Genomic DNA, 20,497 nt, shown 5'->3' on the forward strand with positions numbered 1-20,497 from the left:
TTTTCCTGTTTTATGCCATAATTTCCAAGAGCTCAGTTTTATTAAAAGTGCTCTTTGGTAACAGATTAAGTATATAAGATTTAAGTCAACCAAAGATAAACAGACTCTATGTAGACTCTTTCAGGAAGATTTTAAAAGTGGGATTTCATGATCATCTTCTTGGGCCTGGAACTGCTCATTTTTAGTTTGCCTTGACATGGTCAAGAGCTCATGGTCAAGAGCTGAGGTATCCTTGCATTTGGATATGAATTAAATATCCACAAATTTGTACTTTCATTTCCCTTCTTATAATTTCCTTTTTGTTTTTAATTTTAACAAACTCAGGCTGCAGTGGTGGTATCACTGTTTCCAAGGGGGACTGAAAACTGCTATTTACACTCTGTCCACTCAATACCATGTCCAGTGACTTGAGATTTCTGAATAATGTCTCCTTTCTGGAACTGAGTGATTACCAGGACCAGCAGTTCAGTGATGATAATGTTGAGTATGAAAAATTACTGAAAGAGAACTCTACACTGTATATGGGGAATCTTTCATTTCATACAGAGCCAATATATGAGCTCTTTAATGGATATAATGATATCAAGAATGTATTTATGGGGCTGGGGTTGTAGCCCAGTGGTAGAGCGCTTGCCTGACTTGTGTGAGGCACTGGGTTTGATCCTGAACACCACATAAAAATAAATAAAATAAAGGTATTGTGTCCATCTACAACTAAAAAAAAAATTTTAAGAAGAGTATATTTATGGGACTGGATAGAACAAAGCATCTTGTGGTTTCTGTTTTGTACAATACCATAACAGAGCTGATGTTGAAAATGCCATGCAATTCCTAAATGGGACTTGCCTAAATGACCATATCATTGGTACAGACTGGGATCTCAGTTATTTAGAGGGTAGACAGTGTAGCAAGGGCCAATCTGGGGGCCAGGTAATAGATGATTTTCTTGAAGACTTTGATGTTGGTGGGGGACACTTTGGAAAAAAGGTTCAGGCCCACAACAGGAGAGGAATACACTAGAGAAAACTTTGCAGCTCAATTTTTTAAAATCAATTAAAGAACAATATCAGCTGTAGAAATAGCCCATTCCACAACAAGTTTAAATTATTTTACTTGATGAGCAGAAACCCTTGTGATGTAGTTTTTCTCTCTGAAAATTTATTAAATGACACAAAATAAACAGAATCCTTTTGTTCCCACCTTTTTTGGGTGTGTGCGTGTGTGTATTTGTGCACTGTGCTGGGGATTAAACCCATGGGCACTTTACTCCTGAGTTACATTCTCAGACCTTTTTTAAAATTTTTTTCTTTTTTGAGACAGGATCTCACTAAATTGCTGAGGCTGGCCTTGAACTTGTGGTCCTCATGTCTCAGCCTCCAAAGTTGTTGAGATTACAAACAAGCACCTCTGTGGCCTGCCCATCTTAATTTTGTAGGTGATTGACAAATTGCCAGTTTACCAGTTTGACTGCTAAACTGGTCAAAAGTGAAGTGTTCTTCAGGAACGAATTAGGTATATTAGATCTGTGTCCTATAAAGTCCAACTTCTCTTCTAGGAAGACTGCAGTTGAATTTTATGAACACATTCCTGGGGCCCCAAATGATCATTTTTTAAAGTGCATATAAAATAAAGTCAAATAAATGAAAAATTTAAAAAATTATCAAAGTAACACAAGAATATTACTTTAAACCATAAAATGTCTGGAAGAGTTTATGATGAAATGAAACTCCTCCTGCTCTTCTTTTTCATATCTTAGGCCTATTAACTTTTTTTTGGTACCAGGGATTGAACCTAGGAGCACTCAACCACTGAGCCACACCCCCAGCCCTTTTTGTATTTTATTTAGAGACAGAGTCTTTCTAAGTTGCTTAGGGTCTTGCTAAATTGCTGAGGCTGGCTTTGAACTCACAATCCTCCTGCCTCAGCCTCCCTAGCTGCTGGAATTAGAGGCATGTTCTAGGAACTTAAGCCTGTTCCTTATGCAATAACTTAATTTTTAAGCAGTTGTTTTGTTTGTTTTTTGGTTTTTCATCCATATCACTAAATAGCATGACTGCTTATTTATTTTAATTTGAAACATTATCTATTGAATTCCTGCCATCATAATGGGGATTTAGGTCACTTCTTACTTCAGTTTGCACTTTTGTAATCTGCATCCTCTCAGTATAGTTTACAACACTTTACATATCTTTTCTATTATTAATTAGTGTAGTCTAGATTATACTGCAGTAACAAATAACCCCTCAAATCTTACTGGTATAACATCACTAAGAGCTATTCCTCCTACTACATTTCCATTGTTAAATACCTGAGGTCTTTGTATCATGTCATGATCATCCTCCCTTTTGGGTCCCAGGATGATATTATAATCACTAAGGGGATGGTGGTAGAAGGAAATTCAGTGGCAAAGCATGAGCTGGCTCTTTGAGCTTCCTCCCAGAAATGATATATGTCACTTTTTGCTCACATTTCAGTTCTCAAAATATATTACCAAAACTGACTTTGAGGGAGTGAGGGGGTGGGGAAGTTTCTCCTGGGAGAGGCCCCAAATACAATAGACATTCTTGTATTTTAATGTAGGTACACCTCCATTTTTGTTCTACCACATAGTACTCTCCACTTTGTAAGATGAAGATGTTAATTCCCCTTAGCCTGTATTTCATCTTTCCTCTACCCTTTCTACTTCCCAGCTTCTTTCATTGTACTTTCGATTTTTACTTTTAATAATTAAGTTGTCCATGCTCTGTCTTTAATTCCAAATGGTTAAAATTAGTAAGGAATATTTTGTTATTGTGACTGTGTAAATACTATTCTTTAAAAAGCCAAGGAAAATCCAACAATTGTATTTTTCTTGAAATTGTTCATCTTTTTCTATTTTTTAAGGGTGGTGGTTGTTTACTTATTTATTTTCATAGTCATAGTTGGACATAGCACCTTTATTTATTTCTATGAGGTGCTGAGGATCGAACCAAGTGCCTTGCATGTGCTAGGCAAGTGCTCTAGCACTGAGCTACAACCCCAGCCCTTTTGTCTATTTTTTACACTATTAGTCTTTATTGCATCCCTTAATTTTCTGCAAATTTCTGTTAAAATCAAGTTTTCTATTTCCCTACTCTTTTCCTGTAATCTGTCTGTCCTTATGCTCCAATCTGGGTTTTTTTACACTATTCATATTAAGATCAGATAGTTCTTTGTTGTGAGGGGCTGTCCTGTGCTTTATGTTTAGTGGCATTCTTGACCTGTTATATCCATTAAATATAGTATCACACATGCACACAAATGTATGCACAAGCATGCACATGCACACACACACTCCAACTCTGACAACCAAAAATGTCTTCAGACATTACCAATTGTTCTTGGTGGCAAAACCACCATTGATTGAGAACTCCTATTCTAAGACAATAGTTGCCATCCAAGGACTTTTTTTTCACTATTGCCCTGGGTCTGATTGACCATATCATAGATTTTGTATTTCTCTCTTCTGTGGTTTACTCCTTTGCTTGCTGGAACACATTTTTAAGGAACCAAGGCAAAACATGTGGCAAATTGATTTTTATGAGTCATCTTTATTCTTCCCAACACTTTCTTGATAGTTTGAATTGGTGTAGAATTCTAGATGACAATAATTTCCATCAGGAGTGTTAAGTCCCTTGTGCTCTAACATCCAATACCTGTCAGGTTTTTAAGTCTTGCTTTTTCTCTGTCAGAAACCTTGGGTTTTCTCTTTATTATTGGTGTCCTGATGTTTCACAACAATGTTTATACAGTTGTACTTTGTTTTGTTTTAATTTACTATGATGGGCTTTCAAGGGGAACTTTCAATCTAGAGATTTGTACCTATTTTTAGAAATTCATTTGTATTATTTATTTGTTATTGTTTCCTCACCCTCCATCTCCTCTGTTATTTTGTAATCCCCATTAGCTGGATGTTGGGCCTCCTGGATTAATTCTCTAGTTTTCATGGGTTTAGCTATGTAAAGCATTATGGTAATCCCCTCCCTCTTGCTGGTGATTGGTTTAGTAGTAAAGACTTAAACTAATCAGAGATTGGCAATCCTGTGATGATAGTTATTATGTTCAGGGATAGATAACAAGCAATGGGAATCCAAGTGAGACTGAAATAAAAGATTTTTTACTTTATGCTTGAAGGAGAGGCATGTGATGTGAACAGGTATACATACAGTGATTACTATAAGCAGCTTTCTTATAATCATAGGAGAAACTAGCCCTAAGATGAATGGGACACTTCAAATGGTGAAAAGAGGGATCAAATATCCCCATGTCCTTCATGAGATAATTCAACTGCTGACTAACTGTATAGCATACATTATATCTGGATGTCTTATTATGTAAGGAAATACATTATATTTTATTGTTTAAGCCATCTTGTGGCAGGATATTCTGTTGACATGGCATCTAAAAGCAATCTGATCCCAAAGTTCACACATTTTTGCCTTTAGTTTCATCCTTGTTGTAAAGGAATTGAATCAATGCCTCATAAATTCAAGCATGTATTTCCAGGGTTTGTGATCTTCTGGAAAATTGGGTAAAATCACCTTCTTATTTTTGACTCCTTTACCTTGTAACCTGATGTCATCCTCTCTGGTCAGTAACTTTATTTCCTGAATCAGGAAGGAAAGGGAATGTCCATTTTTATGGAGTGATTATGTGCTAGGCACTTGTGATAATTAATCTGGGTTGCCAATCTGATTGGATTGAGATACTTTAAGATTCAGAGACTTCTGGGTGTTCATTGAGAGTGTTTCCAGAGATGATTTGGCTTGTGGGACAGCAAACTGAAGGGGGAAGACCTGCACTGAACCTGGGTGTCTCAGTTCCATAGGCCTGGGCCCTGGATGAAAAACACGTGGAAGAAGAAAGAAGCCAAGTGCAGACATAGCTCAATTCTTGATTGGGTACTTGGATTCCTCCTGTGATCACCAGAGGATATTGAACTTTAGGTCCTTCACTCTGCCGAAGTGGATTGTGACCATCAATTCTCCAGGGAGTTTCTAGGCCTTCAATCCTGGACTGGAACTGCATTATTGTTCCTTCTTCTGAAGCTCCAACTTCTTGGACTGAGCAACCCCCTTGGTTTCTCCAGTCCTCCAGCCTTCAGACAGCCATTGTGGGACTATCTGACTTCAGGTCCTATAAACTAATCTAATAAGTGCCCTTTTCATAATCATTCTCATATATATATATATGAATGTGTGTATATATATATATATATATATATATATATATATATATCTCATATATATAAATGTGTGTGTATATATATATATCTCATACATATATATATGAATGTGTGTGTATATATATATAAATGTGTGTATATTATATATATATCTATATCCTGTTGGTTCTGTTCCTCTAGAGAACTCTGACATACAGAATTTGGTACCAGGAGTGACTTCTGGAGTTGTTAGGATTCAAGATCCTTCTCCAGCTGGTAGTATGGAGAATACAGATAGCCCATGCTGTGAACTATTTAAAGAGATATGCCAAGTAAATGTTTTTGATGATCCCAATTCACCATTTGAGAGAGGCACAGGAGTTTAGTGACTCTAAACATTATACTTTTGAACATTTCAGGAAAACCAAGGAAAATAGTAATGTTGAACAGTTACTTCTGGTTTCACAGGACAAAGCAACAAAGGAGAAGGATGAACTTAGAGATTCACCTTCTAGCTCCATATTGTCACAACCAATCTTAAATATTCTCATTGTTCTCTAAATGAGAACCTTTTCTCCTGCAGCCATAGGGCTCAGGTTGCTGAAAACCAGACACCAACCCTCATCCTGTGATTGGCTGAACTGGGAGGCAAGTTTAACTCTCAGCCTCAAAGGATGTCTGTAGTTAATGTGAGGATATTGCTTGGGAAAGAATGGGATCCTGTAAATTGGGATGGAGACATGTGGTAGGAGGACCCTGAAGAAGCTGGAGACATTGAACACCTATGTTCCAATGTTTCTTTTTTTCTTTGCCCAAGGAAGTAGCCTCCCCACTTTTACTAACAGAAGGAACATCCCCATCCATATCCTGTGTGGTATTGAACTCTCCACCTCTCCATGAGGGAAGGAATCCTACATTGCCTGTGGAAACAGTAATGACCTCCTATGAATGAAGGGGAGGTTAGGTCTCCTTGAGGATGGACCGTGGTACAATACCAAAGGCTTTCACTGTTAATCTTTCCCCCCATGCTTCCCAAAGAGACCTATGGCTTTTTACCAGGATGACTGTGCATTGGGGAAAAGGCAATGATTGGACCTTTTGGGGACTACTAGACATTAGCTCTGAATTGACATTGATTCTGGGAGATCCAAAACATCACTATGGCCCTCCAGTCAAAGTAGGGACTTATGAAGATCAGTTGATCAATGGAATTTTGGCTAAGATATGACAGTTGGTCCAGGGGTTCTCTGAAAACTCATCCTGTGGCTATTTTCTCAGTCCCACAATGCATAATTCTGGTACATGTAATTAGCTTGGTAGAACCCCCACATTGGTTCTCTGAGTAGTGGAGTGAGGGCTATTATTGTGGGAAAGGCCAAATGGAAGCCATTAGAGTTGTCTCTACCTGTGAAAATAGTAAATAAAAAATTGCATTCCTGGAGGGATTGCAGAGGTTAGTGCCACCATCAAGGACTTGAAAGATGCAGGGATGGTGGTCCCCACCACATTCCCATTTAAATCTCCTATTTGACCTGTGAAGAAGAGAGATGGATCTTGGAGGATGATAGTTGATTATCAAAAGCTTAATCAGGTGGTGACTCAATTGTGGCTACTGTACCAGATGTGGTTTCTTTGCTTGAGCAGATTAACACATTTCCTGGTATCTAATATGTGGCTATTGATTTGGATTTTTTTCCATACCTATTCATACCCACCCCCAGAATCAATTTGCTTTCAGCTGGCAAGACTAGCAATACACCTTCACTGACCTACCTCTAGGATGTATCCATGTCTCCAGTTATGACAGCCCTGTGTCATAACTTAGTTCATAAGGACTCTGGTCACTTTTCTGTTCTACAAGTTATCACACTGATACATTACACTGATGACATTATGCTGATTTAACAAGGTGATCAAGAGGAAGCAAGTACTCTGGACTTATTAGTAAACCAGCTGCATGTTAAAAGATGGGAAATAAACCAACTAAAATTAAAAGACCTTCTACCTCAGTGAAATTTCTAGAAGTCCAGTGGTGTAGGGCCTGATGAGATATCCCCCCCTTTTTTTGTACTGGGGTTTTAATCCAAGGATGCCTAACCACTGAACTACCTCCCCAGCATTTTTGTTTACTTTATTTTGAGACAGAGGCTCATTGAGTTGCTTAGGGCCTAACTAATTTGCTGAGGCTGGCTTTGAACTTGCAATCCTTCTGCCTCATCCTCCACAGCCACTGGGATTACAGGTGTATACCACTCTATCCAGCTGAGATATCCCTTCTAAGGTAAAGGATAAGTTATTATATCTGGCCCCTCCTTCAAACAAGAAAGAAGTACAATGCCTGGTGAATCTATTTAGATTTTTGGAGGCAACACATTCCTCACTTGGTTGTTTTATTTTGGCCCATCTTCCAAGTGACTTGAAAGGTTACTAGTTTTGAGTGGGCCCAGAGCAGAAGAAGGCTCTACAACAGGTCCAGACTGCTGTGAAGCCTGCTCTGTCACTTGGGTAATATGATCCAGCAGGTCCAATGGTATTTGAGGTGTCAGTGACAGATAGGGATGTTGTCTGGATCCTTTGGCAGGCCCTTATAGGTGAATCACAGAGGAGACCACTGGGAGTTTGGAGCAAGGCCATATCATCTGCAAACCACTGTCTGAGTTCTTGGCCTGAAACTAGACCTTTGTGAAAACTGAATAATCAACCATGGGCCACCACCAAGTTACTATGCAACCTGAGCTGTCCATCATGAACTAGGTGCTATCTGATCCACAGGGTCCTAAAGTTAGGCCTGCATAACAGCAATATTCTTTCAAATGGAAGTGGCACATACATGATTGGGCCCAGGAGTGTCCTGAAGGCATGAATAAGTTGCATGAAGAAGTGGCCCAATGGCCAAGGTTCCTACTCTTGCTACAATACCTTTTGTTCCCCAGCTTGAGCCTATGGCTTCATGAGCTGTACCTTATGATTAGTTGATAGAGGAAGAGAAAACTAGGGCCTAATTTACAGATGGTTCTGTACATTAGTGAGTACCATTGGAAAGTGAATGGCTCCAGCACAACAGCAACTTTCTGGGACATCCTTGAACATGAAAGGAAAACTTCAGTGTGCAGAGAGCTTCAGGCAGTGCAGCTGGTTGTACATTTCACATGGAAGGAAAAATGGCCAGATGTGTGACTGTATACTTATTCATGGGCTGTAACCAGTAGTTTGACAGGATGGTTAGGAGCCTGGAAAGAATATGATTGGAAAATTGGTGGAAAAAAATTGGGGAAGAGGTGTGTGGATGGACCTCTCCAAATGGGCAAAGAATGCGAAGATATTTTTGTCCCATGTAGATGTTCACCAAAAGATGACATTAGCAGAAGAGGACTTTAATAATGAAGTAGATAGGGCAAATTGGTCTGTGGATAACAGTCAACCTCTTTTTTTTAGCCACCCCTGTCATTGCCCAATGGGCTCATGAACAATATGACCATGATGGCAGGAATGCAGTTTATGCCTGGGCTCGGTAACATGGACTTCCACTCAGCAAGATTGATCTGCAGCCATTCCTGGGTGTCCAGTATGCCAGCATCAGAGTCTAGCCCAAAGCCCCAAATATGGTATCCTTGCCTGGGGTGATGAGCCAGTGACTTGGTGGCAGTTTGATCCATCTTGTAAGGGGCAGTAGTTCACCCTTACTGAAATAGATATTTGTTCTGTGTATAAACTTGTCTTCCTTGCATGTGATGCTTCTGCCAAAACTACCATCCATGGATTTACAGAATGCCTTATTTGTTGTCTGTCATGGTATGCCATGCAGCATTGTTCCCGACCAAGAAACTTATTTCACAGGAAAAGAAGTGTGGTATTGGGCTCATGCTCACGGAATTCACTGGTCTTATCATGTTTCTGAAGCAGCCGAGTTGATAGTACAGTGGAATGACCTTTTGAAGATGCAGTTACAGTGCCAGCTAGGTGGCAATTTCTGGCAGGGCTGGGGCAAGGTTCTCCAGAAGGCTGAATGTGCCTTGAACCTATATAATACTGCTATATAATACTGTTTCTCCTGTAGCCAGGATTCATGGGTTCAGAAATTAAGGGGTGGAAAGAGGAACAGTATCACTCACCATTACTCCTAGTGTCCCACTATCAAAATTTTTGCTTCTTGTTTTTGCAGATTTATGCTATCCTGGCCTAGAAGTCTTGTTTCTAAAGGGGACAATGCCCCTACCAGGAGGCACAATGATTCCAAGGAATTTGAAGTTAAGATTTCCCTCTGGCTACTTAGGGCTTCTCATGCCTCTTAAGTCAACAGGCTAAAAAAGGAATTAGTGTGTTGGCAGGGGTGAGTGAGCCAGATTACCAGGGGCAAATTGGACTGTGATTCCACAATGGAACTAAGGAAAAGTATGTGTATATTGCTGGAACTCCCTTAGGGTGTCTCTTAGCATTACCTCCTAGCATTAAGGTCAGTGAGAAACTATAGCAACCAAATGTCTCAGATCCTTCAGGAATGAAGGTGTGGGTTACCCCTCCAGGTAGATAACCAAGACTTGCTGAGGTGCTTCTTGAAGGCAGAAAGAATACAGAATGGGTAATTGAAGAAGGTAGTTATAAATACCAACAATAGCCACATGACCAGTTACGGAAATGAGATTATAATTGTCATGAGTTCTTTCTTTCCTATTTTGTTAAGAATATGTTTGTGCATGTATGTATATGTATTATAAGCAACCATGTCTGTTTCCTTTCCTCTCTTATTCCTTTATCTTATAATAATATTAATTGACTTAATGTGAATGCTAAAAGTCATGTTAAATCTACTTTCTAGTATTTAAATTGTGGGATGTCAGAAGAATAAACACTACCCAAAACCTTTGCTGCCTATTCTGGGGAAGAAATTAGTGCAATTTTGGTTGTACAAAGGATAGTTATATCATGTTAGGTGAAATCATGACCTTGTTGTTGTGTTTATTTGGAGACTAAGTATGATTTAAAAAGGTATTTGGGTGTCAGGTTAACAAGGGGTGGATTTGTGATGGTTAATATATATTATCAACCTGATTGAATTAAGAGATGCTTTAAGATTCAGAGACTTCTGGGTATGTCAATGAGGGTGCTTCCAGAGATGACTGGCATGTGTGATAACAAACTGAGTGGAGAGACATACCCAGAATATGGGTGGCACAGTCCAATAAGCTGAAGTCTGGATGGAAAAATGGTGGAAGATGGAAGAAACCAGTGCAGATGAAGCTCAATTCTTCTTGAGTGGGTGTTTGGATTGCTGCTGCAGTTGCCCAAGGATGATTCTTTTGAGGCTCCAGTTTCTTGGACTGAGTAGCTAACTGGTTCCTCCAGCTCTTATCTACAGATGGCCATTGTGGTATTCTCTGGCTTCAGATCCTGTAAGCCAATCTAATCATATATATATATATATATATATATATATATCACAACACATATATGTCACACACACACACACACACACACACACACACACACACACACCCTGTTCACCCTGTTGGTTCTGTTCCTCTAGAGAACCCTGACAAATACAGCACTTTATATTTAGAACACATTTATTCTTAACAATAATCCTGTGTCCATTTCCTAGGTGAGGAAACTGAGGATCAAAGAGGTAAAATAATTTGCTCAAGGGCATCAACTAGTAAGTGGCAGAGCTGGGATTCAAACCAAGAGAGTCATTAAGCTGATGCCCTTAATTTGGGTACTTTATTATCTCTTTACCTTTCTCTCAGGCCACTAACTCTTAAAACCTTCTGCGAGTTTCTTTTTTCTCAGGGAATAATTCGACTACATCACACTGGAGCTCTCTCTTTCTCCAGTAATCTTTCTGGCTTGACTTGCAGGATCTCTTAGATCTCACATCTACTGCCACCTAGCCATAGCTATTTTTACATTTAGGGAGAAGGAAGACCATCTGACAGTATTTCTGGCCAATTTAGCTTACTCTGCATACGGCAATAGAGTTTACCAAATTTTCAGCATCTCCCTTCTGCAACTTCCCTTAAATAGAAAAAGAAAATTTAAAGTCATTGGAGTAAAATTTGTTTTCATTACAGGGTACTTTTGGAAGGAAATTTTGAAGTATAACTCAGCTATTCTTCCTAGTGGCTTCCCACTTGGATTGGTCCCAAGGATGTCTTCCTAGACTCCGAAAATGCTTTTATGAATTTCTTCTGAATGATACTTTTGGTTAAATAAAAGATTTTTTTTTTTTTACTGTGTGGTTGGAAAACTCCTCTAGTAGCTCTTACAATATGTTCCTCAATATCATGCTGAATGCATCAATAGATTAAAGGATAAAACCCACACAATCATCTTAATAGACTCGGAAAAAAAACATTTGAAAAAATGCACTACCCCTTTCCTTATTAAAAGAAACTCTCAGAAAACTAGGAATAGAAGAGAATGTCCTCACCCTGATAAAGGGTATCTATGAAAACCCCATAGCTAACATCATCAGTGATGAAATATAAAAAATTTTCCCTTGATATCAGGAACAAGACATTTCTATTCAACATTGTCCTACAGGTTCTAGCTAGAGCAATTAGGTAAGAAAATGAAATAAAAGACATTCAGATTGGAAAAGAATAAATAAAATTTTAAATTATCTTTATTTACAGGTGACATGATTATTTATAGATAAAACCCTAAGGAATCCCCCAAAAGAACTATTGGGATTAATAGTTCCACAAAAATTGCAGTATGCAAGATAAATATACCCAAATCAATTGTGTTCTAAATACAATTAATAAAAAAATTCCAAAGAGAAATTAAGAAGGCAATTCCATTTACAATAGCATCAAAAAAATGAACTACTTAGGAATGAATTTACAAAAAGAAGTGCTAAACTTATACTCTGAAAACTATAAAACCTTGTTGACAGAAACAAAAGAAGACTTAAATAAATGGAAATATATTCCATATTCATGGATTGAAAGATTTAATGATTTAATATTCATGGATTTAATAAGATTTAATAAGAGGGTAATTGATCTATAGATTCAATGCAATTCCTATAAAAATTCCAGCTGACTTTTTTTGTAGACAAGATGATCTCAAAATTCATATGGAAATGCAGCAGTTAGAATAGCCAAAACAATAATGAAAGAGAAGAACAAAGTTGGAGGACACACACTTCCTGATTTCAAAACTTACTACGATGTTACAATATACAAGACAGCATGGTACTGGCATAATCATAAACATGGAAATCAATGGGATATAATTAACAATCCAGAATAACCTTTCCATTTATAGTCAACTAAGTTTTTTAGTTGTAGATGGACATAATAACTTTGTTTTTTAAATTTATTTTTATGTGGTGCTGAGGATTGAACCAAGTGCCTCACACATGCTAAGCAAGTGCTCTACTACTGAGCTACAGCCCTAGCCACAGTCACTTAATTTTTGACAAGGCCATTCAATGGGTAAAAGAATAGCTTTTGATACAAATATGCACAATTGGATGTATACATAATGGGTGAAAGGACATATATATGTGAAAGAATGAAATTGGACCCCCTACTTCATACCATATACTTAACTGAAAATGGATCAAAGATCTAAATGTAAGAGCCAGCACTATGAGACTCTTGGAAGAAAATAATAGGCATACATTTTTAGATATGGATTTTTAGCAATGGATTTTTAGATATGACACCAAAAGCAAGTCAACCAAAGGAAAAAGAAATAACTTGGATATTATCAAAATTAAAAATCATATCTGATAAGAAACTGTATATATCCGTATCTATAATATTTAAAGAACTCCTATAATTCAATAATAAAAAGATAAACCAATTTAGAAAGTGAGCATCCAGGCACAGTGGTACACACCTATACTCTCAGGTACTCAGAAGGCTGAGGCAGGAGGATCACAAGTTTGAGGCTAGCCTGGGCAAAATAAAAAATAAAGAGGATTGGGAGATGTACTTAAGTGATAGAGTGCCTCTAAGTTAAATCTCCAGTATCAATCAATATATATATATATATATATATATATATATATATATATTATATATATATTGGGCAAAATATCTGAATAGGTGTTCCTTCAAAGAAGAGATACCCATGATGAATGAATACATGTTTCAGTCAGCTTTTTTGCTGCTGTGACTAAAGGACCTGATCAGCACAATTATAGAGGAGGACTCATGGTGTCAGAGGTCTTAGTCCATAGAAGGCTGGCTCCATTTCTCAGGGCTCAGGATGAGGCTGAACATTATGGTGGAGTGTGTAGCAGAGGGAAGCAGCAGACATCATGGTGATCAAGAAGCAGAGAGACTCCACTCATCAGATACAAATATATACCCCAAAGCCACACCCCAATTCCCACCTCCCCCAGCCACACCCTACCACTTCTGCTACTACTCATTTAATCCCTATCAGGGGATTAACTCACTGATTAGATTAAACTCTTACAACTCAACCATTTCTCCTCTGAATCTTCTTGCATTGTTTCACATCCAAACCATAACAGCACATAAAAAGATGTTCAACATTGTTAACCATTCAGGGAAACTGAAATCAAACCCAAAATGAGATACAGTCAGGATGACTGTAACCAAAATGTCAGATAACAAAGGTTGGTGTAGATGTAGAGAAATTGTAACTTTCATACATTGCTGATGGGAATGTAAAGTAATGCAACCACTTTGAAAACACTCTAAATGGTCCTTAAGAAGTCAAACATGGAGGACCATATGACCTAACAATTCTACTATCAGAATACATTCATGAGAAATGAAAACATGTTCATACAAAAACTTGTACTCCCAATGTTCACAGTGCTATAATTCATTATAGCCCCAAAGTAGGAACAACCCAAATGTCCATATATTGATTATGGATAAACAAATTATGATATACCCATACAATAAAATATTATTCAGTTAAAAAGAAATTAAATACTGATACATGTTACTAAATGAGTGAATTTTTATTAGTTCTTTTTAGTTATTCATGACAGTAGAATTTTGAAAACACAATGCTAAGTGAATGAACCCAAACTACAAAGGGCCATAGGTGGTGTGATTTCACATATATGAAATATTCAGAGTAAGTAAATTCATATAGACAAAAAGAAGATTAATAATTTACAGGAGCAGGTGGTGGGATGAGGATTTGGGGAAAAGTGACCACTAATGAGTATGAAGTTTCTTTTTGGAATGGTGGAAATGGTATTTAAATCCATGCAAATAAGTTCACCCACTGAGAGAACATAGAGTGAAGACAGGGTATGGGGTAGTTCACTGAACAATGCAATTTTTTTAAAAAAAAAGTAAAGGAAGGATGGCAGAGGTTAGTAAAGATGAATGAGAAATAGCTAAGAAGTTAGGAGGAAAACCATGGGATTATAGTGTCATGACAGACAACTAGGAAGTGTATTTCAAAATGGAAGGCGTGCTGAATGCTATTGAGAACATGAGTAAAATGAGGACAGATAAGTGCTCATTAGATTTAGCAAAATGTAGGTCATTGACAACAACAGTTGTTTGGATGAAATGGTTGGGGTGGTGGGCTGATTATAATGGATTGGGGACTGAATGGGAAGGCAGGAATTCCAGACAGCATATTTACACAACTCTGTATATGAGAAGTTGGCTATAAAGGGGATAGGATAAGTGGAATGGAAGTTGGAGGTTCATATATGATCAAGGGAGAGTGTTTATTTTTTAAGATCACCAGTATTAGGACATGCTTGAACTCTGAAGGAAACTGCCCAAGGTGAGTAGGGGAGTGGGAGGGAGAGGGAGAGGGAGAGGCAGAGGACTGCAAAAAGAGAAAGGAGCTAATTAAAGGTGCATATTCCTCAAAGAGAATAAATGGAATGGGATTCATAGCATAATGGAGAGACTATTTACTTTCTTGTGGTATAATTTTATGAACTTAAAGTGAAAGTAATCAGCTAAATTGTGTAATATCCCCCTGAACTATTCAGTATCTTGGGTGCATGCCCCAAGAAGGCAGATGGCAGAGGATTAGAGTTTTGCCAGGAGAATAAAGTGAAGGAGAGATGGGCAAGGTAGCTGAGTGTACTTGCAAAGATGAAACATGCATTCAAGTTAGAGATGAAGTGAGGAGGGAGGCTGATGGACAGTGAGAAAAGTAAATGACAATGGATTTGAGGTCTTAGGAAGGCTGTGGGTTGTTGGTGTGTGTGTGTGTGTGTGTATTGGTAGTGAGGGTAAGTCATAGATGAGTGGGATATTCCAAGTAAAAATTGCAGAGGTGATAGAATTTTTGTGATGATGAGATACAGGCTGTTACCACGGGAGTAAGTGGCTGAGTTGGAGTTGAGAAAAATATCATGAGAATTGAATACATCAAGGAACTGATAATTGGTATTTCATCCATATGAATACTGAAGCATTAACTTTGTGGAGTAGGAGGTAAAGCCATCACCAAAAGAGTGAGTTAACCAGTGTGTTCGCTCTTTCACAAACAAGTCAGTCTTTTTTGAGGTTAGTCAACAGGCTAAATTTTATTAATTGTAATTTGAAAATTTCTTATCTTCTTTGTCCAAAAATATCAATGTTTAGAAATATAGCCATTTTAAAATCTTTTCAGGTGTGACATTTAGGAATCTATAAAGACCTTATTCTTTCAAAGCACTTAATAATACTCACAAACAAGCCAGTTTTTGCATTTGGGTTTTAACTTCCTTGAAACTCAGCTGGACCCTACACAATACTAGATAACTCAACATTTTCCCAGTTGATTTCCTCTCCCATTTTTCAGAACAGTTATTTTGAATACATACTATTTTACAAATAAAGTACTTCACCATATCTCTCATCACACTTCTTAGATGACTTTGCCACTTACTCTATGAATAGGACTTCAAGAGGGAAATCTCTCTAACTTCTTACATATAAATTTATCTACATACACATAGTTTCTTGTTTTTTTTTCTTATCCTAAGTGGGAAATCTATACATTCTACTAAGGCTAATGCTCCATCGATGTTCCTACTGCCAATAATGACTCCTATATCTTTACCCTCTTTCTACTTGATAGTTCCCTTGAGACTATAAACAAGCCCAAATGTCTCCCACCTATACAATAGGCAACATCTGCAACAACTACCACAACTGGACTTCTTTTCAGTCAAAATTGTTGAAAGAATTTGAAAAGTAAAGCAAAACTGATTGAGAAGTTGCTGTTTTCACTTCAAATCATTTGTTTGCTCTTTTATTTTGGCATAATTTTAGATTCACAGAAAAGTTACAAGAAGAGTAGAAGAAAGACACCATTTACCCTTCTTCCAGATTCCCAAAATGCTAATATTTATCACATTTTTACCACATTTGTCTCTTCCTTCCTCTCCCTACACACACACACACACACACACACACACACACACATGCGTGCACACACACACACACACACATATACTTACGTATTTTCTCATTACTTCTCAGACTTTAATGTACTAGTTTAAGTATTCACTGATGATTCTTGCCTGATTCAGCTATTATTCTGATGGAGGCCAAATGGTGTTTTATTTTTATTCCATCATTTCTCCTATGTTGATTATTACTGTAAAGATGAACTTTCCCTTCTTTCTCATTTGTTTATAGCAGTGTGGACTCACAGATTCTTATATTATTCAAAGAGTTAGCATCTTTTATCATGATTATTTTAATGCTTCAGATTTCCAGATTTGGTCAGTGGAAGTCTCTTCATGCTGGCATTGTGTCTATTTGTCCATTTGACATTCCCTCATTATTTCTGCATGCAGTATTACTTTCTTACATAAAAACAATATTCTAGGCTTATATTGTATTTCTCTTACCCCAGCCATGAAACCATCCATTTCTTTAATAAGTACTATTTCTTTCAGTGGAGAATAGCATTTAGCAACCAAAGTCTGGATACCTGCTTATTATTATTATTTTTTCATCAGGCGTTGGACCCAAGGGTGCTTAACTACTAAGCCACATCCCCAGCCTTCTTTACTTTTTATTTAAAGACAGGGTCTTGCTAAGTTACTTAGGGTCTTACTAATTTGCTGAAGCTGGTTTTGAACTCACGATCCTTTTGCCTCACTCTCCTGAGCCACTGGGATTACAGGTGTGCACCACAGCACCCAGCTTACCTGCTGTACTTGTTGCATGCAGAAACTGTCAGTGGATAGAGATAACATCTCTAATCAGCAGCTTGGGTACAGGTCCCAAGAAGGCAGATGGCAGAGTTTATCTAGGATTGAAGTTTTGTCAGTAGCGTAAAAGTGAAGGAGAGATGGGCAAGGGAGCTGAGTATAGTTGCAATGATGGAATGTACAGTCAAGTTAGGAGTGAAGTCAGTAGGGAGGCTGATGGGCAGTAAGAAAAGTAATAGGGAATTTCTTTTTGTAATTTCTAGATCCAAATGCCACTCTTTGGTCTTGATCTTCCTCAACTTTTCCTCTGTGTTTGACTCTATGGACACTCTTCCTATTATAATTATTATTATTATTATTATTATTGTTGTTGTTGTTGTTGTTGTTGTTGTTTGGGGATTAAACCCAACATCACTCTACCATGGAGATACACTCTCAGTACTTTTAATTTTTTCCACATTTTATTGGTGCATTATAGTTGTACATAATTGTACATACAATTGTACATAATTAATCCCAATGATATGGATTTGTTGTTCCATAATAATATATGCACACAATATAACAATATAAGTTAGCCAATATCATTGCCTAGTATTTCCCTTTTCCCTTCCCTCCTCCTTCCCCCTGGTCTGTTTCCTCTATTCTGATGATCTCCCTTCAATTTTTATGAAATCATGTCCACCTTTCTTTTCCTTTTCCAAAATGCTAGATTATCCAGGTTGTCCTCAAACTTGTTGATCCTTCTCCTGTCTCAGCCTCCCGAGTAGTTGGGATTACAGGTAGATGCCACCACACCAGACCCGATTCTCCTTCTTGAAGCATTCTACTTATTGAGGCAGACATAATAATCCCCCCCACAAGATGTCCATATTTGAATTCCTGAAATTTGTGAATATATTGCTTTATGTGGAAGAACAGACTTTGTAGATCTGATTGAGTTAAGGATCTTGAGATGGGGAAATCATCCTGGATTATTTGGGTGGACTTAATGTAATCACAAGGATCTTTATAAGAGGGAGGCAGAAGAACAGTCAGAGAAGGGGATGTGATGGCAGAAATAGAGAGAGTGAAGGAGATATAAGTATAATATGCTGCTGGTTTTGATGAAGGAGGAAGGGTCCAAGGAGCTAGAAGCTGGCAAAGGCAAGAAAACAAATTATTTCCTAGACGTCAGAAAGGGTCAGTCCTGCTGAAACCTTGACTTTCACTCAGACTAGTTTTAGATTCCCTATCTTCAGGAGTGTGAGCTAATAAATTTGTGTTGTTTTAAGCTTCTAAATTTGTGATGATTGGATACAGCAGCAATAAGAAACTAATATGCTTCACTCCATGATACTCTACCATCCTTCTTTTCCTACCTTTCTGGCTGCTCATTGTCTACCTCCTTCTGAGGCCCCTCTTCATCCACCATTCCTTAAATGTTAATGTTACCCAGGCTTCTGTCTTTAGCCCTACCCTCAACTTTCCTTGGAGCCTTTTCTGCTCTCTCAATTCCAATTCACATGCTCATGATATCTACATCTGGGTATTCAGTGCTCATCTCTCTCCTGAGTAATCCACACACATATCCATTTATCTACTCAACAATTTCACTGGATTGTTTCATAGACTCTTTCAATTCTGCAAGTCCAAAACTAATCTCATTATCCTTCTCCTATTCCCCCATTCCCATTTCCCTTCAAAGTTTCCTTCTTCTTCTGCATTCCCTACCACCATCCCCTTTACCCAACCAGAATTCTGAATAATGTCTATATCCCTTGGAGTGTCATGCAGAGTGTTTGTGATCTAGCCTCTGACTACTTGATCAACTTCTCTTCATTTCACTCCACACTCAGCCTATGTGTCTAGAATATTATCACATCATGGAAGCTGCTACATTTCCTCTGGCCTTTTTGCAATTTTGTGCTATCTTTCTGAAATGCCTTCTTGCCCCCAGATAACTCCTAGACTGCTCTCAAGACTCCTCTTTCCCTGACTATCCTCTTGCCACTTCCACTGCTGATTATGACCTTATTGTACATGTTCTGTAGCAGTTTGTATTTATCATATCTCAGGACTTTATCAAATTTTGAATTTGTCTATTTAGCCCCTACTAGATTTTGGGCTCCTTGAGGAAAGGGACTCAATTTATATTGAAATATTAAATTCTAGAATAATGAGTTAGGTTTATATAAGGTACCCATGGAAATCCATCGAGTTGCTTTCTAGTCACAAGTTTTTATCTTATTGTATTATATGTTTATACATTTAAAATCATTTGAAATAAAATATAAAGTTGATGTATTAATTGTCATATAGTTTTTAGATATTTTTAATCCTCTAATTCTGTACATCTGGACTGCATTTTCATTACTTAAAATTTGTATTTCCTAAAAAAAAATTGTATTTCCTTAGAATGAAAGTTGAAGTCTCACCTAAAAGACTGTCTTCAGTGAACAGGTAAGCAATTTTCTATAGAGTTGCACATTGTTAGAGTCTGTAAACAAGTCTGGATGGCGCCTGGAAAAATGCCAGAGGGAGTGGTTTGTAAAGTAACAAAAGCGAGCCATTAAGTGTGGAGATTCCTGATTGGTTGACTGCTGTATCTAGTTTATGCTAATTAAGATAAGCTGTGCAAAATGTACAAATACCTCTGTTATCCTACAATAAAGGGCTCCTATTCCTGCTGCATCAACGTACACAAGTCATTCGTCACCCCCCCGGCAGCACATAACTGAGTTTTCATTCTTTCCTGCAAATAAATCAGAAATTAGAGACTCTAAGGGTTGAAAAAGATCTTTATATATCTCATTTTCCAGTGATTCTCAACCCGGATATCTCATCTCAGGGATCCTGTAAATATGCAGATTCTAAGATCTTGCCCCAGAGGTACAATACAGTACAATCTTAGGTCAGTATTTCTAAAGTTCTCCTCAGTAAATTCAGATGAACAATCAATTTTTAGAACCTTTAATCTGGTCTACTGATCCTTCCAGGGCTTAAATACTCTGGATACCAGTAAACAGCATATACATTTTTTTTTTCAAAATTGATTATGTAGACTAATTTATAGGAAGTGTCTTTACAATACTGCCTTCCTTGTATCTATTTTTTATTTAGGTCTTCTTACATGCTATGATTAAATTAGATGAGATAATGCTTTAAAAAATCTCAAACATCAGTGGGCAGTGGCATATGCCTGTAATTCTAGTGGCTCA

At 37.6% G+C, this 20,497-nt stretch overlaps 1 protein-coding gene across 1 annotated transcript in view; it reads left to right on the forward strand.

Moving 5' to 3' along the window:
• Positions 1-395: 395 nt before the first annotated feature.
• Ncbp2l (nuclear cap binding protein subunit 2 like) overlaps positions 396-20,497 on the forward strand; it is a 32,509-nt gene continuing 12,407 nt past the window's right edge. Inside the window, 2 exon segments of the mRNA XM_077106475.1 lie at positions 396-621; positions 767-987. Of these exon segments, the coding sequence (XP_076962590.1) occupies positions 396-621; positions 767-987 (447 nt within the window).

Source organism: Callospermophilus lateralis, chromosome X (genome assembly GCF_048772815.1).
Source record: "Callospermophilus lateralis isolate mCalLat2 chromosome X, mCalLat2.hap1, whole genome shotgun sequence".
Classification (NCBI taxonomy): domain Eukaryota; kingdom Metazoa; phylum Chordata; class Mammalia; order Rodentia; family Sciuridae; genus Callospermophilus; species Callospermophilus lateralis.